Source organism: Rhincodon typus, chromosome 11 (genome assembly GCF_021869965.1).
Source record: "Rhincodon typus isolate 14 chromosome 11, sRhiTyp1.1, whole genome shotgun sequence".
Lineage (NCBI taxonomy): Eukaryota > Metazoa > Chordata > Chondrichthyes > Orectolobiformes > Rhincodontidae > Rhincodon > Rhincodon typus.
Window position 1 is genome coordinate 41,424,077 of NC_063342.1, and position 24,718 is coordinate 41,448,794.

At 41.6% G+C, this 24,718-nt stretch overlaps 1 protein-coding gene across 5 annotated transcripts in view; it reads right to left on the bottom strand.

Moving 5' to 3' along the window:
* Positions 1-2,077: 2,077 nt before the first annotated feature.
* Positions 2,078-24,718, bottom strand: part of LOC125484431 — a 34,126-nt gene continuing 11,485 nt past the window's right edge. For 3 of the 5 annotated variants that reach the window (XR_007263255.1, XR_007263257.1, XR_007263256.1), the window contains one exon: positions 22,394-22,941. Coding sequence is in view for 1 of the 5 variants with exons in the window: in XM_048603149.1 (XP_048459106.1) it covers positions 2,560-3,215; positions 22,903-22,912 (666 nt within the window). In the remaining 4 variants the exon portion in view is untranslated. Of the gene's footprint in view, positions 3,216-17,539; positions 22,942-24,718 lie in introns of those variants that run through there. The other 2 variants (XM_048603149.1, XR_007263254.1) reach the window with 2 other exon arrangements.

The window sequence follows — 24,718 nt, forward strand, 5'->3', positions numbered from 1 at the left end:
GCACTGAGGATCTACCTCTCCCCGCTGTTGTGAAGGATGGGTCTGGCCTTGTTGCTGTGGAATGCTCCAAGTAGTTGGACCATTCTGTACCTGTCAAGGAGAAATGTGGAAAAAAAAACACCTTTAGCTATGAGTCCATCAGGAAGTGGTCAGCACATAACTTCCTTGAGACCCTGTGGGAAAAGGTGCGGGTGGATCCTATCGGGTTGTTCCCCGAGCAAACTGTCAAAGTCATTTGGCAGAATGCCTCATCATCAGAACTTTCCAACAAGCACAAAAGCTTGACTGGTGGTGAAAAGGGCAGTGCCTGTGAGATCCTTCATGTATGCCTGACACTCTCTGCCACTGCATGCTGCCCTTGAAGTGGCAGGGGGTTGGGGGGGGGGGGGGGGGTTGGGGGGGGAATGTGCCTTTGCAAAGGAAGTCTGGAGAAAGATGCAGTGGTTTACGTTGAGGTTCATCCTGAGTAACTCTGTAACACAGCACCGTGGGCTCTATGGGCTGTTCCCTGGGACACATACTGAGACAAATAAGGACTGTACCTGGAGGAACATCAACTCTGTGAAAGACACTCTGTGGTCTGCCTGAAACTCATTGGGTCTTTAAGAGCAAGGAGTTGACCTTGACTGAATGTTGCAGACTGGCGCATTCCAAGGTCCAAGACTGAGGAACAGACTAAAGCTTGGGGCAGCTGTCGCCAAGGCACAGTAGGGCAAGACCATGGTCTAAGGTCTTTCTGCCAGAGTTAAATGGGGTCTGTTCAGTTGTCTCAAATATATGTAAATATAATCTTGTAAAAGTAAGAAATGCGTTTGGTTTATTTGTTGGATAGAGTCAAACTCCAATGTTTGTTTCTTCATATGTTACTGTACAGAACCAAACTGCTTCAGTGACTATGTATGTATATAAGGATACTTTTATCAAGAAAATATGTTTTTGAATGAAACAAATGAGCTGGAGTCTGAGCTTCTCTGTGACACATCAGGGAGGAGAAAAAGTTACCTGGATGCTGTGTTTCAGGAGGCAGTCACTCCCTTCAGATTAACTACCTCAAATTCAATCAGTGGTGAGGGACAGGGAGGTGTGACTATGAGGGAGGCAGGTAGAGAGATTCAGAAAGTAGTACTGAAGGAGCCTCAGCCCTTGAGCTGGTCTAACAGGTTTGAGATTCTTCTTCCATTTGTGGATGAGACCAGAGGCTGTAGGGCAGATGAACAAACTATCCGTGGTACTGGTAGACATTCAATAGTGTAGAGAGAAGAGGAATGTAGTTGCAATTGGGGACAGTTTAGTCAGGGGAATAGACAATGTTTTCTATGGCCAGGTTTGAGTGTGCCGAAGCCTGTGTTGCCTGCCTGGTACCCAGGTTCAGGATATTACTTCTGGCTTTTGGAGGAACTTGGTGTGGGAGGGGAAAGATCCAATTGTGGTCCATGTAGGTACCAACGATATAGATAGAAAGAGGAAAGAGGTTCAGCTGAGGGAAACGAGCTGCTGGGGGAAAGTTGTAAAGCAGAACCAAAAAGGTGACAATTTGATTTGATTTGATTTATTGTTGTCACATGTTCCCAAGTACAATGAAAAATTCGGTTTTGCGAGCAGTACAGGCAGATCATAGCAAACAAGGACATACAGATCATAGGGTCCGAGATTGAGGCATACAAGGTTTTGACGACACAGGAGGTGCACAACAGCAAGGTCAGCATTAGACTTGAAATTAGAGAGGTCCATTCAGCAGGCTGATAACAGCAGGGAGGAAGCTGTTCTTGAACCTTTTGGTGAGTATGTTCAAGCTTCTGTGTTTTCTGCCAGATGGAAGAGGTTGGAAGATAGTATTACCGGGTTGGGAGGGATCTTTGATGATGTTGACAGCCTTTCTGCAGCAGCGAGAAGTGTAGTTGGAGTCCATAGATGGAAAGTGGGCTTCCACTATGGTCTGGGCTGTGCACACAACTTTCTGTACTTTCTTACGGTCCTCGGCAGAGCAGTTGCTGTATCAAACCATTATGCACCCAGATAGAATGCTTTCTATGGTCCATCTGTAAAAGTTGGTGAGGGTCCTTTTGGACATGTCAAATTTCCTAAGCCTCCTCAGGAAGAAGAGGCATTGTTGTGCCTTCTTGACCATTGCATCTCTGTGGAAAATCCAGGACAGATTGTCGGTTCTCATCATCCCTGGAAACGTGTCACTCTCAACCCTCTCCACCTCAGCTCAATTGATGTAGATATGGGCGTGTCATCCTCCTTTCTTCCTGAAGTCAATAATCAGTTCTTTTGTTTTGCTGACTTAAGTGACAGATTGTTTCCATTGCATCATGACAGCAAGTGCTCTATTTCCTTCCTGTATTCTGACTCATCATTGTTTGATATCTGGCCTACAGTGGTGGTGTTGTCAGCAAACTTGTAGGTGGTGTTTGTACAAAATTTGGCTACACGGTTGTGAATGTACAGGAAATACAGTAGGGGGCTGAGTCCGCATCCTTGTAGGGTGCCAGTGTTGAGGATTAAAGTGGAGGAGGTGCTGTTGTCAATCTTAAGGTCAGAAGCTGAAGATCCAGTTCACAGAGTAGAGCTGAGACCTAGGTGGTGGAGTTTTGAGATTAGTCCGGTAGGGATTATGGTGTTGGAGGTGGAGCTGTAGTTGATAAGTAGGATCCTGATGTAGGTGTCCTTGTTATCCATATGTTCCAGGGATGAGTGCAGGGCTAGGAAAATGGCATCCACTGTTGACCTGTTTTGCCAGTAGGCAAATTGCAGGGCATTGAGGCAGGCTGGGAGGCTCGAGTTGATGTGTGCCATAACTAATCTCTTGAAGTACTTCATGATTATGGATGTCAGAGCCACTGGGTGGTAGTCATTGAGACATATTGCATGTATTTTCTTTGGAACTAGAATGATAGTGGTCTTCTCAAAGCAGGTGGGGACTTTATTTTGCAGCAAGGACAAGTTGAAGATGTCAATGAATACCTCCGCCAGCTGGTCCACACATGATCTGAGCGCACAGCCGGGGACATCGTCCAGGCCTGTCGCTTTCCTTGGGTTGACTCTCAGGTATACCGATCTGACGTCTGCAACAGTGACAGGGGAAGCAAGTGCATCCAGGGTTCCCAGGGCAGGTGACATCATGCCATTGGCTTTTTGCTCAAACTGAGCGTAGAAAGCATTGAGCACATCAGGGAGGGTAACAATCTCCAGATCAGTACCTGAGTCACAAGCTAATTGGGACAGGGTCGACAAAATTAAAGAGGTAATCTGCATGGCTCAATGATCGATATGACAGCAACAGATTCAAATTCACGGGACATTTGGCACTAGTACTGGGGAAGAAGGGAGCTGTTCTGATGGGACAGGCTCCACTAGAATCATGCTGGGACTAGAATCCTGGCAAATTGCATGACTTCGGCTATGGACAGACTTTAAAACTAAGTAGTGGGGAGTTGGGTTCAGTTGCATGGAAAATTAGAAGACCAAAGATAAAGGAGAAGGTAGGATTGTAGGTTAGTGATAGAGTGAATTATTACCAGAAGAAGAAAGGGACAGAATGTGTGAATATCATATTGCACCAAGGAACCATAAAAGTATGGAAAATTTGATAATAGAAAAACATCAAAGGCTTTGTATCTTAATTCACAAAGCATAGATGAACAGACGGTGCCAATTGAAGTAAATGAATATGATCTCACAGCCATAATAGAAACATGGTTACAAGGAGATCAAAACTGGGAACTTAACATTCAGGGATTCCTTTCGGACCTTGACCAAAAGTTGCAGAGTGACACATTCCAAAGTCAAAGACTACATGCTGAGGCATGCACTAGAGCTTAGGGTAGCTGCTGCCAAGGAGCACTGGGGAAAGACCACCTTCAAAGGTCTTTCTGCCAAAGTATAATGACGGTTTGTTAAGTTCTGAGACCTACTCATTGCATCAAAAGGAATATAAATAGTTTCTTGCATGAGTAGAAAGTAACAATGAAGTTCTGAGGAATGTCAAATTCCAATGTGTTGTTGTTGTTTTTCTCTCTGCAAAAACTGTACAGAACTGTTTTAGTACCTTTTGTATGTACTGAAAGATTTTTTTTATGGATAAAGTATACTTTTGAAATAGAAAAGTAGATGTGAGGTAATTCCAATTCTCATTTGGGATGCTGGAGTTATTGCTAAAACAACTAAATCATTAATTTGATGAGGATTCGAAGTCCAATAAGGGAAGCCCATATGGAATTGCCCTTGACCTTTTGAAGATACAGGATGGATAGAAAAGGTGGTGAGGTAATACTGTTAATAAGAAATGAAATGAGGACATTTGAGAGATGATCTAGGCTTGGACGATGTGGAGTCCATTTGGGCGGAGGTTAAAAACAGTAAGGGAAAGAAGATATTGGTAGAAGTAGTGTACAGATCCTAAAACAGTAGCCATGCTGTGAGAAAGGCTATAAATCAATAAATAAGACGAGCATGTAAAAAGAATAGAGCAATAATTATCGATGTCTTTAATCTTCATGTTAAATGAATTAAACAAATACAACAACAGATTCATAGAGTATATCAGTATTATGGATCAGACCAGACCCCCTCAAAATATTTTAAGAAGGTAGCTTAGAAGGTAGCTTTTTCTTATTTTAAAGGCAAATGTGAAGTGCTGTGTTCTAGAAGCAATTTGACAGATCAAACTACTTGATATTAAACAAAACACAATTTATTCAAACACTATAGTTAATATACAACAAAATAAAGAAGAACTTAGAAAAGCTTAACTCTATTGGAAAACTTAACGGACTAGTAGATACAGTAACTATTATTAACTAAGTGTTCCAATATAGCAACATCCCATAAACACTCCCTTTGGCAAAAAGGCAAATTCAGAAAAACAGATTTTGTCTCACATGCAATCCAGCAGCCTAGGAAGAGAACCCCCAGCTTTTGGCTGTAATTGAGACAGGAAAGAATACCTTCCACTTCTTCAAGCCCACAACAGCAACTGCTGAAAGCTAACTAAAAATCCTTGATCTGTGAGAGCTTGACCACACCCACTCAGGCTGTTTCTATTGACCCAACTTGAAAAAAACCCCAAGGCCTCAAGTTTTTTATCTTCTCATAGACTGCTCACCACCTGGCCCCCGATCTCTCTCTAAAAGAAACCAGGACAAATCACATCTCTTAAAGCCACAGCATCATCACATCAGGGATAATTTCCTAGAGCAATATGTCAGGAAGCCAACCAGGTAGCAGGCTTTCCTGGATCTGGTTATGGGTAGGTTTAATAAACAACCTCAGAGTAAAAGATCCCCAAGGAAGGTGTGATCATAACAGGATAGAATTTAGTTTTCAGTTCGAAACTTGGGTCAGTGAGAAACTTAGGTCAGAAACAACTGTGCTTCACTTAAATAAAGGAAATTACAATGAAACAAGGATTGAGATCTCTAAAGTGAACTGGGTGGTTAGAATAACAGGAATAAAGAAGAAAGAACAAAAGAGAAGTACAGCAGAGGAACAGGTCCTTCAGCCCTCCAAGCCTGTGTCAATCATTATGTCCTGACTAAACTAAAAAATAAACCTTCTGCCCTTATTCGGTCTGCATCCCTCTATTCCCTCCCAATTCATATAACCATCCAGATGCCTCTTAAATGTCGCCAATGTGCCCGCTTCCACCACCACCTCTGCATTCCAGGCTCCTACCACTCTCTGCGTGAAAAACTTTCCTCGCACATCTCCCTTAAACGTTTGCCCTCTCACCTTGAACCTGTGCCCCCTTGTAATTGAAAATTCAACCCTGGCGAAAAGCCTCTGACTATCCACCCTATCCATGCCTCTCATAATTCTGTAGACCTCTATCAAGTCTCCTCTCAGCCACCATCTTTCCAGTGAAAATAATCCTTTTAACCTTTCCTTATAGCCAATGCCCTCGAGACTAGGCAACATCCTGGTGAACTTCTCTGCACTCTCTCCAAAGCTTCCTTACCTATCCCTGCTTCCTTTCTTAAACAAGGGAACAACATTGGCTAACTGCCAGTCCTCTGGAACCTCGCCTGTGGTCAAGGAGGATGTTAAGATATCTGCTCATACCCCAGCTTCTCTTGCCTCTTACAGTAACCTGGGATAGGTCCCATCTGGCCCTAGGGACATGTCTACCTTAATGCAATTTAGGATATGCAAACTTCTTCCTTTAATATATTGACATTCTCTAGAGTATTCACACATTCATCCCTGACCCCAACATCAGTCATGTCCTACTCCTTGGTGAATACCGATGCAAAGTATTTATTAAGGATCTCTCCCACTTCCTGTGGCTCCACGCATAACTTCCCTCCTTTGTCCTTGAGCGGGCCTACCCTTTCCTTGCCACCCTCTTTCTTCTAATATATGCATAAAATGACAGTAAGCAAGCAGCAGCAGATATTTTAGGATGTAATTCATGACACTCAACAACGATACATCCCAGTAAGGAAGAAAGATTCTGAGAGAGGGATAAACCAACTATGACTAACCAAGAAAGTTAAGGAAAGTATTAACGAATAAAAAAGGATATAAGGAGCCAAAAGTTAGTGATAGCACCAAAAGCTGGGATAAATTCAGAATCAAATTTATTTTGATTGAGGCTGCGCATCCTCAGCAGCCAAGCTGCAAACCATCATGAATGCTTTCGCTAAGGCATATGAGAGAATGGGCTTCAGCTTAAATTTTCAGAAAACATAGGTTCTCTACCAGCCCGCTCTTGCCACACAACACTGCTGCCCAACCCCCTGACCTTCAAAATCTATGGTGAGTCCCTGATAATGTGGGTCGTTTCCCATACCTCTAGAGTCTCCTCTCTGTGCCAGCAAACATTGACGATGAAATCCAACATCAACTCCAATGCACCAGTGCAGCTTTGGATGCCTGAGGCATAAAGTGTTTGAAATCTGAGAATTCACACCCAGCACCACAGAGCAGCCATGGTCCCAACTTCCTGTATTCATCAAAAATATGAACCATGTACAGCAGACACCTCAAATCCCTGGAGAGTTATCACCAACACTGCCTTTGCAAAATCCTGCAAATCCACTGGCAAGATAGACATACTAATGTAAGCATCCTCTCCCAGGCCAATATCCCCAGTATCGAGGCACTGGTCATGCAAAACTATCTGTGTTGGATCAGCCACGTCGTCCAGATGCCCAACATGAGATTCCCTAGGCAGGTGCTCCACTCCGAGCTCTGCAATAGGAGGCAATCACTAGGAGGGCAGAAGAAACTCTACAAGGACATCCTGAAAGCCTCCCTGTACAAAAGCAATGTTCCCATCCACACATGCCTAGAATGCACAATTCGGAGAAGAAGAATCCACGAAGTTGCCAACCATTTCAAGGATCATCGAATGGAGCATGTGAAGGCGAAGTGCAAGTAGTAGCAAGAGCATGCAGTCCAGAATGTCCACCCACCTGCCTCATCATACACCACCATCCCCACCTGTGGCAGAATCTGCAGCTCCAGGAAAGGACTATTAAGCCAACACAGCATTTACCTACCCTCAATTGGAAGTAAGTCTTCCTTGACCCTGAGGGACTGCCAACAAACAAAACTGACGACTATTTGTAATTCAGTGGAAAGCCTTTGACCTGCTCCGTGCATGCATATGTGAATAAACCACTTATATCTTGGACTTGGACTGTTAAGTGTAGTTTCTGGTTTTTCACACTGTCCACTTGGTCTTTCATGCGCGAAGTCTGGAAACAGCAGAAGGTGGAGAAAATCCTAAAAGTCTTATTTGTAATAGCTCAGAATGCAGAAACCTGCAAGGTTTGTGACACACCGAATGGAACAACCATGATGCTTCAAAAGGCATTGTGACCAATTACCCCTGAGTCTAGTACATCAGTCAATACAAGCCCCATAGTTAGCTATGGAAAGTCACAGTTGGAAAATAAGAGATACAGAAGAAGATGGGTCACCTGCAAGAAGTCCTTGCGCAAAGAAGTGACTGACAAGTTTGTTGACAAAGTTGACTTTAATTCACAAGAGATCATCTTCTTTCCCCATTACATTCAATGGAACTGGTAGTTTCTTGAGAATAGCAAGATGAAATACTAGGCAGGAAATGTCGATAATTGCATAAAGATCATTGGTAGCTACTGCAGTGATCTACGAGGACTTGTAGCAGTAAGATAATTCTTTTTTGTCTGACAAGGTACTAACTATGTGCCTGATTTATTGAGAAATGGGAAACCTAGGAATGGAGTAGGAATTCTCGTAAAGGTAAGATACAAATGATCAAATCAAGGGAGCTGACCAATCTCAGATAGAGTGATTGTGATTAAGGTCGAAGGAAAGCCTTTTGATCCGGTTGTCGTACAGATGCTTCCCCAACCCAAGATCACAGTGAGCAAGAAATACGAGCATTTCATGGTGACATCCTGGTGTGCTATAATCAAATTAAATCAACTGATATGTTCACTGTGGTTGGTGACTTAAAACACCAAAATTGGTGAAGAAACAATATGGAATGCATATAGGTCAATGTTGCCTTGGATCAAGAACTGAAGGAGGAAAGAGACTGATAACAATTTTTTCGAGAAAATAATCGGATGGTGGCAAAGCAAAAAGGAAGAGATATACTTGCAGAAGTTTAGGCAATGTGTTTAGAAATCAAATACATAATGGTGAAACAATATTTGAGAAATAATATAAAAACCATCAATATGTATTCCAACATGGATATAAATTCAGATCATCGCCTTGTGGAAAAAATTAAACCTAAATCGAAAATATACTAAAAGACATTGACATTTTGAAGGATGAAAACATTGGAGAGACATACACTCTTAAACGTAACAAGTGTGAATGTTTCCATACTGAGCAGTCAGTACAGAATTCTTAGAACAAGAAATAGATGGTGAATAAAAAATCATGAAAGACAGTACATAATGTCTTACAAAGAGAATATAACCAAAATAGAAAGGAAAAAGACAGGGCGCACATGATAAGGTGAGATATGAACAATGATAATAGAAAGGGGAAAGAAGAGAAACACAGCCAAGTATAACAAATTTGAAAGAAATATACTGATAAAAAAAACTTCAGTTTATGCGGTGCTGTTTGCAATCTCAGTATATCCCAGATCACCTAGAGGGAGATGATGGCATTATATTGGTTAAAATATTCGTACAAAAAACTAAGGATTCTTTGGACCTTCTGCTTACTTCCAGAAGTTCTGTCTTCAAATGTGCCCCAGTCATTCCAGTGTCCCAGTTCAATTCACCATTTGTAGAATCCTTCAGTGATCAAGGGGTTTCAAACCCCTTTTTGGCCAGTACAATGTTCTCTGCAGCTTGCTTGTTCTAAACTATACTGCTTGAAAACAGAACCACATACACTAATCTATTCCCCTGTAACTTCTTATTTACTCCAAACCATCTTGGTCACATGATCAATTACTGAAGACAAGTTGCCTTGCAAGAAACCATCTTCCACAGAAACAGTCTTCTTAAAAGAGCTGTCACCTGAACATAAAATACATTATTTTCTTCTAAAGACAGGTGGACCACTAGATAATTGAGACAGAAGCACTTAACAGAAAAAATCACTTCTTTCAGCTTTTTGCTTACAGACCATCAAGCAGACAAGGAAAAGCTGTGTCATTGTAATTATGTTAAATTAACAGAGTATGGCACAGGTATGCATCTATTGCGTGCCCTCTTCACATACTGAGGGTCTTCATGCAACCTGAAAAAGCAGAAAAGATAGTGTGAGGGGTGACTGAATTAGCTGGCAGAAACTTTGATCTCCCTGCAAAGAGCTGAGTTACTGTGATTATCTTAGCAGTGTGTTTTCGGCATCTCCAGCCTTAAACTGTCCTGTTGATGAGTTCCCAATAATTATACCTTTGCACGCTATAAATACTAATTTATGTAAAATATCTTTTTAATTACATCATAACTTAAAGATATAGTCAGAGGTGCTTCAGAATCTTGTGGCATCCCATTTTGCATAAGGATGGTATAGTGATTGGAACAAGGTCAACTAGGTGAATTCCATAGAATATGAGTTTCCTGATTGGGGCTGTTAACCTGGTCCAGTTGGGGAATCCTGGCTGACAGAAATAAACAGGAGTGCCAGGGGTTCTGTTCACTCTAGGAACCAGATCATCTGGGCTAGCTGGGTCAGTGTCACAAAGTATGCACATGTAAATAAAGGGTGACTTGGTGACGGGATATCAGCCTTTATGGAGTTATTTCAGGTGGGATATGACAGTCAGTTTTGTGCTGTTGTGCCTGAGGTTAGTGGTTTACCTTGTGAATGATGTAAAACAAGAGAAAGGAGCAGGGAATGGCAGGTTGCACTGAGACTCGGGACCAAAAAGGTGAGTCAGTGTTGAGGGGAATAGTGTGGAGTGGGGTCAGGGGCATAAATGACTAGAAGAGGGATTCAAGGGAGGTCAGAAAACAGAGTTGGGGACACGGAGGAGTGAAGTGGAAAGGTCTGGTGGGAACAGTCAATGTAAGAAAATGAGGGGCTTAAAGTGTGGTGTCAGGACTGTCTATATGTCTGTTCTGAAGAAGGGTCACTGGACCCAAAGCATTAACACTGTGTTCTCTCCAATGATGCTGCCAGACCTGCTGAGTTTTCCCAGCAATTTCTGTTTTTGTCTCTGTCCACATATGGGTCCATCACAGAGTGACGCTGACTGAAAGAATCCTTACAGCTCTTTAAGTTTGCCTACATTAATATAATTATCTCTACTGAGAGTGATCTTGGATAATATCCTTTACAATGCATCGAAGGGAAGGTCAGTAAGCCTGCAAGTTCAGCCAAGTCCCACAGATGAGAACATTAAAAAAAACTGTATGTTTACATGAACATTCACTAAAGAGTAATACAAAACCACATCATCACTTTATCCACAATAATGAAAATGTTCCTTTCTCCCCTGTAATCATCACTGGTTACCAACTTCAAGTCACGCCAATACATTTAGCTCTCTCACCTAGCTAGTCTCAACAAACAAGGGTGATGCATACATAAATAAAGTGAAATCAACAGAATGGGCACCTTTGCTCTCACTAAGTCACACATTAATGGCAATGGTGTTGGGCAGGAAAGATGCAGCCTTAATGAAAAGTCTCCTCATTTGTCCAGGAAGCTTTTTTTATAGCTTGCCTAAACCAGCTGTGCTGTCAGTTGATGGTGATGTTCATCACAGAAATGCTTCCCTCAACACTTGATTACACAGGTCATCCAGGATTATAAATTTGATTTTTAATCATATGGGAATGTGCAAAAAGCAAGGGATTGAAAGTGGTGTCCATTTTTTTGTTCCACTGTTGGGAACAGTGCAGCAGATAAAATTCTACCCATTGTGTGCTGTTAACTTTGGAAGATACATGAACCACATTGAGACAGAGATTGAGATTTTAAATAATTCAAAACCCAATGATATGCACAGATTAAAAATCTGGTTATTGGTTGTTCCTCAAGATATAGTTGAGTCACTTTCTCAAACTATAATTGAAATTTGTACCAAACAGCCTCTGATCATTTCAACTGATTATCATGGGGATTGTATTGACAGCTAGAACAGCCTGATTATCACCTGCTTTCATTTGAGTCAAAAATTGTAAACATTCAAATTAATAACAGCTGTTAGACATGGAAAGCATATCATGTTACGGCCTGGAGCTTCTGCAAAGATGCACTATTTTTCCACACATCACCCAAAATAGGCCAAATGGGTACAAAATAACAAAGAATTTCAAGTGCAAGTTATGCCCAGTACAAATCAGGTTTCAGCATTTTTTTTGCCTAAGAAAACCCACATATTGAATTAATCACCATATCAAGTTTCTACTAATTGCGTCTACTCATGGGTCTTTGTAGATGTTCTTAAAATTATTTACTGGTGGAGCCATTATTTTTAAAGTTATTTATAAGGGAGACAGCACCTTTTAAAAATTAAAAATGTTTAATTTAAGAAAATAACTACTGTATGCCAGTCAAATTAGTATTCTGTACAAAAACAAAGTTGCTGGAAAAGCTCAGCAGGTCTGGTAGCGTCTGGTAACCCTTCCTTAGGGTTCTGAGGAAAGGTCACCGGTCCCAAAATGTTAACTCTGATATTTTCTTCACAGATGCTGCCAGGCCGGTTGAGCTTTTTCAGCAAATTTGTTTTTGTTCCTGATTTATAGCATCCGCAGTTCTTTCCATTTTTATTTAGTATTCTGTATGTTCTTTTTAAATGATTCTCAATTATTTAAAAGTGGATTACTAGTTATTGTAAAATAACTAGGTGATGGATAGGGCACACTTGTTGAAAATGCTTTCTGACAAATCCATCTTCAGCTGTATTAACAAAACTCCACTATGTTACAACTCTAATAAGCAATTATGTTATATTGCATTGTTCAGACATGCTGGATGATGAAAGATTTTATGTCAGATGACATCAAAATAAGTTTGAGGAGAAACTGGAGTAAAGAATTCAATTCAGAAAACCTCTTCAATTTTGAGCACAATTTACAGATGGATTTCTAGATGTGCTCAAACAAAACACTTCACTTACCTCATTCACTCTATGGTTTCAGATCCACCTCCTATTAGTCAAACATGATTGCATGATAGCTCTTGGATGACACAAAGATCAGAGTAGCTGCAGACAGTGAGGAGGATTGCCAGAGGATACAGCAGGTTATAAATAGGCTAGAGACTTGGGCAAAGAAATAGCAGATGAAGTTTAATCAGGACAAATGAGAGGTGATGCATTTTGGGTCTAATGCATCAACATACAGAGGGATCTAGGTGAACAGGTCCACAGTTCCCAGAAAGTGGCAGCACAAGTCAGTCAGGTAGTCAAGAAGACATATGGCATGGTTACCTTCATTGGTCAGGGCACAGAGTGTAAAAATTGGCATGTCATGTTGCAGCTGTATAGAACGTTAGTTGACCAAGTTTGGAATATTTCATACAATTTTGGTTGCCATACTACCAGAAGAATGTCAAGGCTTTGGAAAGGGTATGGAAACAGTTTACCAGGATGTTGACTGGTTTGGAGGGTGTAAGCTATGAGGAAAGATTGGACAAACGTGGAACGAAAACAGAAATTGCTGGAAAAGGTCAGCAGGTTTGGCAGCATCTGTGAAGAAAAAATCAGAGTTGACATTTTGGGTCTGGTGACACTTCCTCAAAACTGGTTTGTTTTCACTTAAAGGTCAATGGATGAGGGGTAACGTGATAGCAGTTTACAAAATTATGAAAGGCAAGGATAGAATGCCTAGTTGGAGTCTTTCTCCCAGGGTAGAAATGTCAATTATTAGGAGATTTGGTTTAAGGTAAAAGGGGTTAAGTATAAAGGAGACGTGAGAGGCTTTCTTTTAAACTTAGAGGGTGGTAAGTGCCTGGAATGTACTGGAGGCAGGTACAACAGCAATGAATAAGAGCCACTTGACAGATAGATGAATAGGCAGGGATGAGAGGGATACAGATAGCATAGAGGCAAAAGGATTTTAGATTAGAAAGGCATCATGTATTAGCCCAGTCTTATTGGGTTAAAATGCCTGTTCCTGTGCTGTACTTTCTGTTTTTTGTTTTTGTGATACTGTTCTAACTCTTCAGGGCTCAACAGGCTAACTATTCAGGACGAGCTGTTTGTGGTGCCTCTACTGCTTTTCACTTTGACAGCCGTTTCAATGGACCCCTCATGTCTCTGGTCTTTAGCCCTTAAATTTCTCTCCAAAACCACATGATATCTCGACAATTTTTGATGGGGTTTTTCAACTGGCCTGAGTGCCCATCTTTGTGAGTATCTCAGCCCAAACAGAATAACAATGCCGCCATCCCTCACCCCAATCCACTGGTCCATTATCTGTTTCAGTCACCACAAATCTTCTTGGGCTTGATGACCCTTTAATAATATCTTTCAATTCTTTCAAACAGAGATTTAGTGAGGTTACCTTCAGGCCTTCCCCACTAAGGTAGTAAAGCTCCAAAACTTCCATAAATGTCCCATTTTTGATGCTATTAATTGATTGGCAAATGACCTTATGTTTTACAAATAAAGAGTTAGGATGCTGACTTTCCCAAATGTCAAGTGTTTTGAATTATAGAAAGAGAATCTTCGAAAGACATACCTGCTGATGAAGCTCCTTTTACTAAATAGACTAATGCTTAATTTGCTGTGTCTGCCCAAATGCTGGATGTGAGTTGGGACTTCCAGTTTCAATTCATTTAAGCAGCAGCAGAATTCATAGTAGAGCAGAAATATTTCTGCAGCAAAATTACAAAAACACATGATTGTGTAATACACATCATTTGAAACATGGTGCCAGAGTGGATCAAAATGTGCAGATTTTCAGAACTATAAAACAGCAAGATACTGAAAGAATTTTTTCAAAAATGCAGTTCGTCACTTTTGAATTTCCAGGTGAATGAAAATGGCTATGCATGTTCCACTCACAACAAAAACAGAAGTTGCTGGAAAAGCTCAGCAGGTCGGCAGCATCTGTGAAGAAAAAATCAGAGTTAACAGTTTGGGTCCAGTGACCCTTCCCAAGAACTGATGGTAGCTGGGAAAACGTCAGTTTATATCAGAAAATAGGGAGAGGGGTGAGATAGGGAGTAAATGATAGGGTAGAGCCCAAAGAGAGTGAAGAACAGTTGGACAGACAAAGGAACAAAACCAAAGTTGCTGGAAAAGCTCAGCAGGTCTGGCAGCATCTGTGAAGGAAAAAATAAAGTTAACGTTTGTTCCAGATTTACAGCCTCTGCAGTTCTTTCGGTTTTTATTCGGACAGATAAAGGAGTTGATAACGATCTGGCCAGGAGAGTGAATAGTTGTTAATGGGGACTGTTAGTGACTAACAGTAGGTAGTGTGTAATGGCAGGTTATGTGATAACAAAGCCTGGTGTGTAGGGTAGGGGCTAGGACATGGGAGAGTTTAGGCCGTAAAATTATAGAACTCGATAACGAGTCCGGAGGGCTGCAGGGTCCCCAAGCATTAAATGGGGTGTTGTTATTCCAGCTTGCATTGAGCTTCGCTGGAACACTGCAGCAAGCCAGAGGCAGAGATGTTGGCCAGGGACCAGGGTGTTGTCTTAAAGTTGCAGGCAACAGGTAGCTCAGGGTCTTTTCTGCGAGCAGAATGTAGATGTTCTGCGAAGCAGTTACCCAGTCTACGCTTTGTTTCCCTAATGTAGAGGAGACCACACTGTGAGCAGCAAATGCAGTAGACTAGATACTGGGAAGTGCAGGTGAAGTGTTGCTTCACCTGGAAGGTATGTTTGGGCCCTCGGACACTGGGGAGGGAGGACATAAATGGGCAAGTGTTGCACCTTCTCTGGTTACAGGGGAAGGTGCCGTAGGGCTGTGGAGGGCATTGTTGGTGGAGAAGGAAGTGTGAACCTTGGTGTACTGGAGGGAACGGTCCCTGTGGAAGGTGGACAAGGGAGAATATGTGCCTAGTGGTGGCATCTCGCTGGTGGTGGCAGAAATGGCATCTGATGATCTTCTGGATGTGGATGCTGTGAATTGGAAAAGTTCATAGATTTTTCTTCCAATTTCCACCCTGCCCTCACTTTCACCTGGTCTTATTCTGACTTCTCACTTCCCTTCCTCGACATTTCTGAGGATAGACTGGCCACTAATATCCACCATAAACCCACTGGCTCCCACAGCTACCTGGACTATACATCCTCTGAGGAAGGGTTACCAGGCCCGAAATGTTAACTCTGTTTTCTTCTCCACAGATGCTGCCAGACCTGCTGAGCTTTCCCAGCAACTTTGTTTTTGTTCCTGATTTACAGCATCCGCAGTTCTTTTGGTTTTTATACATCTTCACACACTACTTCCTGTAAAGTTCCTCCGTCTCCATATATGTTCAGATGAGGCCAACTTTCACAACGGAGCCCCCGAAATGTCCACCTTCTTCCTCAACCGAGGATTCCCCAGCCCTGTTGTCGACAGGGCCCTCAACTGGGTCCGGCCCACCTACCGCACTTCTTCCCTCACCCCTTCTCTTCCCTCCTGCAACAGCAAAAGGGTTCCCCGTGTCCTTACCTATCATCCCACCAGCATCCACATCCAGAAGATCATCAGACTCCATTTCTGCCACCTCCAGTGAGATGCCACCATCAGACACATATCCCCCTCGCTTGTCTGCCTTCTGCAGGGACCGTTCTCTCCGGGACACCCTGGTCCACACTTCCTTCACTTCTGTCTCTGGCTTGCTGCAATGTTCCAGTGAAGCTCATTGCAAGCTGGAATAACAACACCTCACTTTCCGCTTGGGGACCCTGCAGCCCTCCGGACTCAATATCGAGTTCAATAATTTTAGGGCCTCAACTTTCCCATGTCCTAGCCCGCTATCCCATACACCATGCCTTGTTACCACATAGCCTGCCATTACACACTATCTATTGTTAGTCACTAACAATCCCCATTAACAACTATTCACCCTCCCAGCCGATCGTTATCAACTCCTTTGTCTGTCAAACTGTTCTTCTCTCTTTGGGCTCTACCCTAACGTTTACTCCCTACCCCACCCCCGTCCCTATTTTCTGCATAGAGACTGACATTTTCTCAGCTACCACCAGTTCTGAGGGTCACCGGACCCAAAACGTTAACTGATTTTTTCTTCACAGATGCTGCCAGACCTGCTGAGCTTTTCCAGGAACTTCTGTTTTTGTTCCTGATTTACAGCATCCGCAGTTCTTTCAGTTTCTATTACGCATTTTCCACACCCTGCTGCTGTGGTAATGAAAGGAGATGTGAGACAGAATTGGAAGATTTTCACTTTGAGCGGTAAAACTCTGAAACAGCATTTAATTCTGTAAAAGACTTGTGCAGATTGGATTAGCAACTCTGCTGTCAGTATTGGGGAAAGAGTGCAACAAGCTATATGGCACCTTAGACCTCACTGAGATATAGCACAGCTGGACAGGTTAGATTTTGAAAGCTTGAAACAAAAGCACTTAATAAGCGGCACAGACATGATGGGCCAAAGGGCCTTCTTCTGTATTATAATACTCTCTGATTGAATGATAAACGTTGTACCCTGTATTAATGCTACGTATGTAGCGTAGGTGATCCAAATCAGAATTCAGAGAGAGAAATTATTGATCAATAAGTGACACACTGAAACATCTAGCTGAATTCTGGGAGTTTGAACTGTGAAATTTGATCTAATTGGAGGCAGAACTGCTTTAGGTATAGGGGGTCCTGCCAGGACAGCATGTCTGCTTAAAGGGAAGCTATGAACATGTGCAGAATTATCATGGAATTCCTGTAGTGTGGAAAGAAGCCATTCAGCTCCACAATGCTGCACTGACCCTCCAAAGAGCATCCCACTCAGACCAACCCCATCCCCATAACACCCCTACTTCCCATGGCTAATTAACCTAACCTGTACATCTCTGGACACTACGGGGCATCTTTAGCACGGCCAATCAACCTAAACTGCACATCTTTGGACCGTGGGAGGAAACCAGAAAATCCAGAGGAAACACAAATATGGGGAGAATGTGCAAACTCCACACAGACAGTCACCCAAGGATGGAATTGAATCCAGGTGCCTGGCACTGTGAGGCAGCAGTGCTAACCACTGAGCCATTATATCACCCCAAGTTCTGAGGTTGTTCATCATGTTGATGGGAGATCAGGTGAGCTTACGGATTATACTGATAGACATTCAGAATTAAATCAACAGACTGGGTAAAAGGAAAAAAGGCTGGAAAGTAACATGCAGTGGGAGAGGGAAGATCTAGTCGTCATAATCTATGTAGGTATCAATTATGTTGGTAGAACTAGGAAAGAGGTTCTGCATGGAGAGCAGATATTTTTTAATTTATCATTTCAGAGCTGTTTTTACACCCCTGTGGGGCAGGTGGGTTTTGAACTTGGGTCTCCTTTCTCAGCGATCAGGCCACTACTATTGCACAAAACCTTCTGCGGCATAGACTGTATGAACAGCTAGTCACCGACTTGAAGGGCAGAACCTCAAAGGTTATAATCTCTGAATTATTCCCAGAATGGCATGCAAACTGGCATAGGATACATAAAATTAGACAAATCAATATATGGCTCAAAGACTGGTGTACAAGAAAGTGTTTCCAGTTCACGGACCACTGACACCATTGCTGGGGGAAGTGGGGCCTACACTATTGGAATGGTCAACTCAGAACTGTGCAGAGGCAGTGATCTTGTGAGCCACATAACCAGGGAAGTAGAGAGGTTTTCAAACTAAACAGTAGGGGCAAAGTTTCAAATGTTCAAAGATGTGGTATATCATAGAATCATACAGGTGGCACTGTGTAGAAGGAGACCATTCAGAGCATTGGCTCTTCAAATGAGCAGCGTTATCCGTTGCCAATTTCCCACTTTTCCCCACATTATTTCTACCCAAATTATTATCCAACACCGTCTTGAACACCTAAATTCAAAGCTGCTGAGATCCAAGAGTGGAGAAAAGGTAAGAGCTAAATATATTTGGGAAATGAGGATCATTGAATGGCAGGAAGAGACAGCATGTAAAAGCTAAGAATATACCAACAAGCAAGCCTGGATGTCACAAAGATAACAAAAAAGTGAAAAGCTCTGAATCTGAATGTACGTCACATCTGTAACAAAGTAAGCAAACTGATGGCATGCATTGAAGTAAACACATATGATCTAATTGCCATTTCAGCGATGTGGCTGCAGGATGACAATGATTGGGGCCTGAATATAGAGGGGCATATATGATATTTTAAAAAATAGGAAGCTTAGTATAGGTGAAGGGTTTGCCCTGTTTCCAAGGATGACATTTGTGTAACAGTTAGAGATAATCTTGGTGTAGGAGGTCAGGATTTGGAATCGATTTGGTTGGAGATGAGGAAGAGTGGTAGAAAGAAGCAACTTGTAGGTATGTCTACAGGCTCCCTAACAGTAACTACAATGTGGGACAACGTATACAATAAGAAATAGTGGGTGCTTGTGAGAAAAGGATGACAATAATCATGGGAATTTATTCACATTCAAACTGGAAAAATCAGATTGGCAGTAGCGGCCTAGATGAGGAATTCATATAATTCTCTTGCGATAGTTCCTTAGAGCAGCATGTTTTGGAACTGACCAGAGAGAAGGTTATACTATACTTGGTATTTCATATTGTGATAGGATTAACTAATTATCTCAGAGTAAAAGGACCCACAAGGTAGCAGCAACCACAATATGCTTGAATTTTACATAAGTTTTTAAGGGAGAAGACTGGGTCCAAGACTAGTCTGTTAAATATAAATTAAGGCAATTATGTGGGCATGAAACCTGAGCTAGCTGAAACAAATAGGCATACAAGGCTTGGGGATAGATAAATAAAGATGCATCGGCAGACATTTAATGGGATATTTCAGAATATTCAGAATATGTGTATTCTACAGTGAACTTTTTTTAACCAGCATCTTAAAATTAAAACCAAAAATTATACACCTTAAAAACCAGAAGTTTACTGTATTGTCACGATCTCCACAACGTCTGAGTAGTCAGTTGAGGGTGCAAGTGAGAAGCCTCTCTGCCAGTAAGTTTTATTTAAGGCAAAGCTGCATTATTATTGAACTGATTTATGCTGTAAATAAAGAATATTTGTATACCCCCTGCATTATGTTTCTATTACTTAGTGTGTGTTTTTACACTGATCACGAGGACCTCTTGATCAACTGGAATATTTAATCAACTGGAACATTCCAGGTCCCATAAATACTGGTTAATAAAAAGTTTGCTGTACAAAGAAAAATTTGCAAGGGAGAACCATCTGTGATTAACTAAAGAAATTAAGCAAAACATCAAACTTTGGGAAAAGCATATAACTGCACAAAGCTGAGTGGCAGGTCAGATGATTGGTCAGAATATAAAGAACCACAGAGAAAGACTGAAAGATTTATCAGGAGGAAGAAATTAGAGTGAGAGGAAGCTAGCCTAGAATGTGAAAAAAAACAGAAAGCAAGTGTTTTTGCAGGTATTTCAAAAGAAAGGAGCAAGTAAAGTGACTGTTGATCTTCTGGAAAGTCAGATTGGGGAGTCAATAGCAGTTAATAAGGAAATGGCAGATAAATTAAACAAATATTTTGCTCTGCCTTCACTACAGAGGATACAAAAATCATTCCTGTCATTGTTATAAATCAGGAGATGGAAAGGAGTGATGAAATTAGTGAATTTCAACATTCTCCCACAGGAGGAAACATCCTTTCCACATCCACCCAGTTAAGTCCCTTCAGGATCTTTTATGTTTCAATTAAATCACCTCTTAATCTTCTACACTCCAAAGGATACAGGCCCAGTATGTCTAGCCTTTCCTCATAAGGCAATTCACTCATTCCAGATAATAATCTAGTAAACCTTGTCTGATCTGCTTCCATCACATCCTCCATAAGTACAGTGACCACTGCTGAACACAATATTCCACATGGTCTCACCAATGCCATGTATAATGAAAACATAATCTCACAATAAAACATAGCATTCTATTCGATCTGCATACTATCTACAATTCATGCACTAGGACATCCAGATCTCTCTGCATCTCAGAGCTATGCGATCTCTCGCCATTTAGATAATATGTTTCTTTTTCATTCTTCCTGCCAAAATGGGCAATTTGACAGTTTTCTATATTGTACACCATTTCTCAGATCTTTGCCTATTCACTTAATCTATTTCTATCCCTCTGTAGGCTCCTTATGTCCTCTTGACAACTCACTTCCTTACCTACCTTTGTGTCACCAGCAAATTTAAGCTATAACCATATCTTCAGCTCCTTCATCAAGATCATGTATATAAATTATCAAGAGTTCAGGTCCCAGCTCCAACCCCTGTGGCACTTGTGACATCCTACAGGCCTGAAAAAGACCCACTTATTCCTACTCGCTGTTTCCTGTTCACCAGTCAATCTTCTATCCATTGCCATTATGTTACCCACTACACCATGCACTTTTATTTCCCATAATAACTGCTGATGTGGCATCTTATCCAATGTCTTCTGGAAATCTAAGCACAATCCATTCACTGGTTCTCCTTCATCTATAGCACAAGTTACTTCTTCAAATAACTCCAATAAATTAGTTAGACATGATTTCCTTTGACAAAACCATGTTGACTCTGTCTGGTTATTTATTTGGAAAATGATTGCAAAATTCCACGGTGCAGAGAGATCTATGTGTTATAGGGCATGAGTCACAAAAGATTAGTATGCAGATACTGCACACAAATCAAGGAGGCTGACGAGATGTTTTCCATTATTATGAGAGGAATTGTACATAAAAGTAAGGATGATATTCTTCAGTTATACAGGCTATTGGTGAAATCACATCTCAAATACTGTGTGAATTTTGGTATCCTTATTTCAGGAAGGATGTAAATGCATTGGAAGCAGTTCAGAGAACGTATTAAGTTCAATGTGCACTTGTCTTATGAGGATAAGTTGGATAGAGTGGACATGTTTCCACTGGAGATTTAAAGAGTAAAGCGTAATATGATTAAAGTGAATAAGACCCTGAATATTCCTGTTAAAGTACATGTAGAAAGGATGTTTCCACTTGTGGGTCAGTACAATCATTGGAGTCAATGGTTGAAAATTAGGGGTCACCCTTTTTGACAGAGATGAGAAGAATCCTTTTCTTTGAGTGTTGAGTGACTTTGTAACTCACCTCAGAAGCCAATGGAGGCAGGGTCACAGTCATTGAGGTCTACAGTACAAAAAAAGGTCTTTCGGCCATTCGCGTCTGCGCTGGTCCAAAAACAACACTCTAACTATTCTAATTGTATTTTCCAGTAGTTGGCCCACATCCTTGTATGCCTTGGTATTGCAGTGTACATCTAAATACTTCATCAATGTTATGAGGATTTCTGCCTCCATTACTCTTGCAGGCAGTGAGCACCACTTTCCCAGGACAGGGTTGAGAGCATGTCAATAACCAACAATCTGTCATGGAACTCCCATGCAGATGCAATGGTCAAGAAGGCACAACAATGCCTCTTCTTCCTCAGAAAGCTTAGGAAATTCAGCATGTCCATAAGAACTCTACTCAACTTTAACAGACGCACCATAGAAAGCATTCTATCTGGGTGCTTAACAGCTTGGTACTTCAACCGCTCTGCCCAGGACCGTATTAAACGACAGAAAGTTGTGTGCACGGCCGAGACAATCATGAAAGCTTCCCGTCCATGGACTCTAGTTACACTTCTCGTTGCCGTGGAAAGGCTGCCAACATCATCAAGGACTTCTCCCACCGCGGTAATAATCTCTTCCAACCTCTTCTGTCAGGTCAAAGATACAGAAGATTGAATGCACGTACCATCAGGTTCAAGAACAGTGTCTTCCCTTTTGTTATTAGACTGCTGACTGGACCTCTCTAATTTTCTGACCTCGCTTTTTGTGCACCTCCTGTGCAGTTGTAACCTTGTGTGCCTTTCTCTGTCTAAACACCCTACGATCTGTATATCCTTGTATGTTATGATCTGCCTGTACTGCCACCAGTCTCCTCTGCTCCAAGAAAAACAACTCCAATCTGTCCCATCTCTCGTCATAGCTCAAACTCTGCAGCCCAGTCAACATCCTGTTAAATTTCCTCTTCACCTTCTCCAGTGCAATCACATCCCTCCTATAATGTGGATTCCAGAACTACACATAATACCCAAGCTGTGGGTCATTGAGCTTTGTTTTTATGTGGAGGTAGATCAATGCTTGTTCGGGAAATGAATCAAAAGGTTACAGGGTAGATGGGGATGTGGCATTCAAAACACAAACACATCAGCCACGACCTTATTGAATGTTGGAGGTAGCTCAGGGGACCAAATTGCTGTTTTCCCATATTTTCTACGTGCATATGTAAAACATAGATGTATTTGCAGGTCTTGAATGTTTTCCTGGTGAATATCATCTTCAAACAGATGGAAGTGTGAGACCAACTCACCATCTGCCATGGATAGTTCCAGCTGCTCTCAAGTCCAGCCTGAAAAACAAAGATAGGAGAGCTGAGGGATGAAAAGGCAATATGAGAGTTATAACTCTTACAGACTGGATAAGCAGCTTGGAGCTGTGAAAAATCTTGGCAAACTTAGAGTATGTACAGATCAAGATGTCCAAAGACATACAGGTTAGGTGGATTGGCCATGCTAAATTGCCCACAGTGTCCAGGAATGTGTAGGCTATGTGGATTAGCTATGGGAAATGCAGGGTTACAGGCATTGGGTAGGGGGGTGGGTCAGGGTGTATTGCTCTTTGGAGGTTCGGTGTAGAATTGATGGGCCAAATGGCCTGCTTCCACACCATAGAGATTCTATGATTTCAACAAAACTTTGAAGAGATCTCGCTACCCCGTGCAAAACATTAAAGAAATTTGGCCACATCTTATCAAGGCAAAGAACTTTACCATCCTCTCTGCAAAGGATGGTTACTGGCAAGTAAAGCTGGAGGAAAGCAGAAGTTTTCTGACTGAATTCTGATGCCATTCAAGTGAGACAGATGGTTACATATGTCATTTGTAAGTTAAACTCCTGCAGAAGACTATTAACATAGACAGAACAAGATAGACAGTGATCTTTTCAGAGAGAAAGTTGCTACAGTTGATCTGCTAGCCTACGGATGTGGATTCGTGATGGAAGAAGCTATGACAGACCATGATCTGAATCTGGCACAACTGTCAGAGAAGACTCAGCAGATAACCCTGAATTTGACCAAGGAAAATATGCAAAAGAAAATGCCTGAAATTAAGTCATCAATGCAGTGGAAACATTGATTCCGAAAGATAATACACTTGCTTTAATTGAAGAAACAATGCAAAAAAAAAGTAACTCCCCAAGTGTTATAGGATCTATTCATGAAAGGACCTCCTGAAAGCATGAAGGACACGTGCTGCTATAAGAGTGAATTGGGCATACAGAGATGAAGTGATAGCCTAAGTTCAAATCACGTACAAAGGAAATAGAGTTATTATTCCCAAGGGAATCATCAAGAGAAACTTAATGCATGATGTCAACTAATTGAATCTAACTAAAGTAGGAGAAGTGCTCAAGCAGTCAAGCATAAGCAATGTTAGTCAATGCAATGCTTGCAACAAATATCCAGATAGGTAAGGTAAAGAACTGCTTATGATACATGACATCCCAGACACACCACGGATGAATCTTCGTGCAGTCCTCTTCACTCTCAGGAACTTGATTATTGTGTAGCCGTCGACTGCTATCTGACTACTGGGAATTAGACCAGCTGACTTTAGTAACTACCTGTGAGACTGTAAAATGCCTGAAACCTCCCTTCAGTTGTGTTGCCATTTCAGACCTTGTGATAAATGACAATTCACTAGTGAAGAATTGAGCTGCTTCATAAAGGATTGGGAAATTCAACTCTGCATCATCTCCACTCTTTCCCCAGTCAAAGAGAGGCTGAGGTGACAGTGAAGGGTGCCAAAAGGGATCATAAAGAAATTGAGAAAATCCAGCATGGACTTATACAAGGCAATCCTTGGGTGGAGAAACATATGTACTAAATGTATAAGAAGTAGTTCAGCCCAAAAGCTAATGTTATATTGCACCAAATGACTCTTACAAATTTATTGAAGCCAGAAGTAGTAACAGGCGTAAGTAACAAATGAAGCTAAATGGCAGAAAGCCAAATTTCACTTTGGTAAAACTGCCAAGTCATTGCCAAAGTAGTAAGAGAGCAAGCTTTCAAGCTCTCAAGAAAAATCAGCCCACGTGGTAACCATGAAACTGTATTAAGCAGTTACC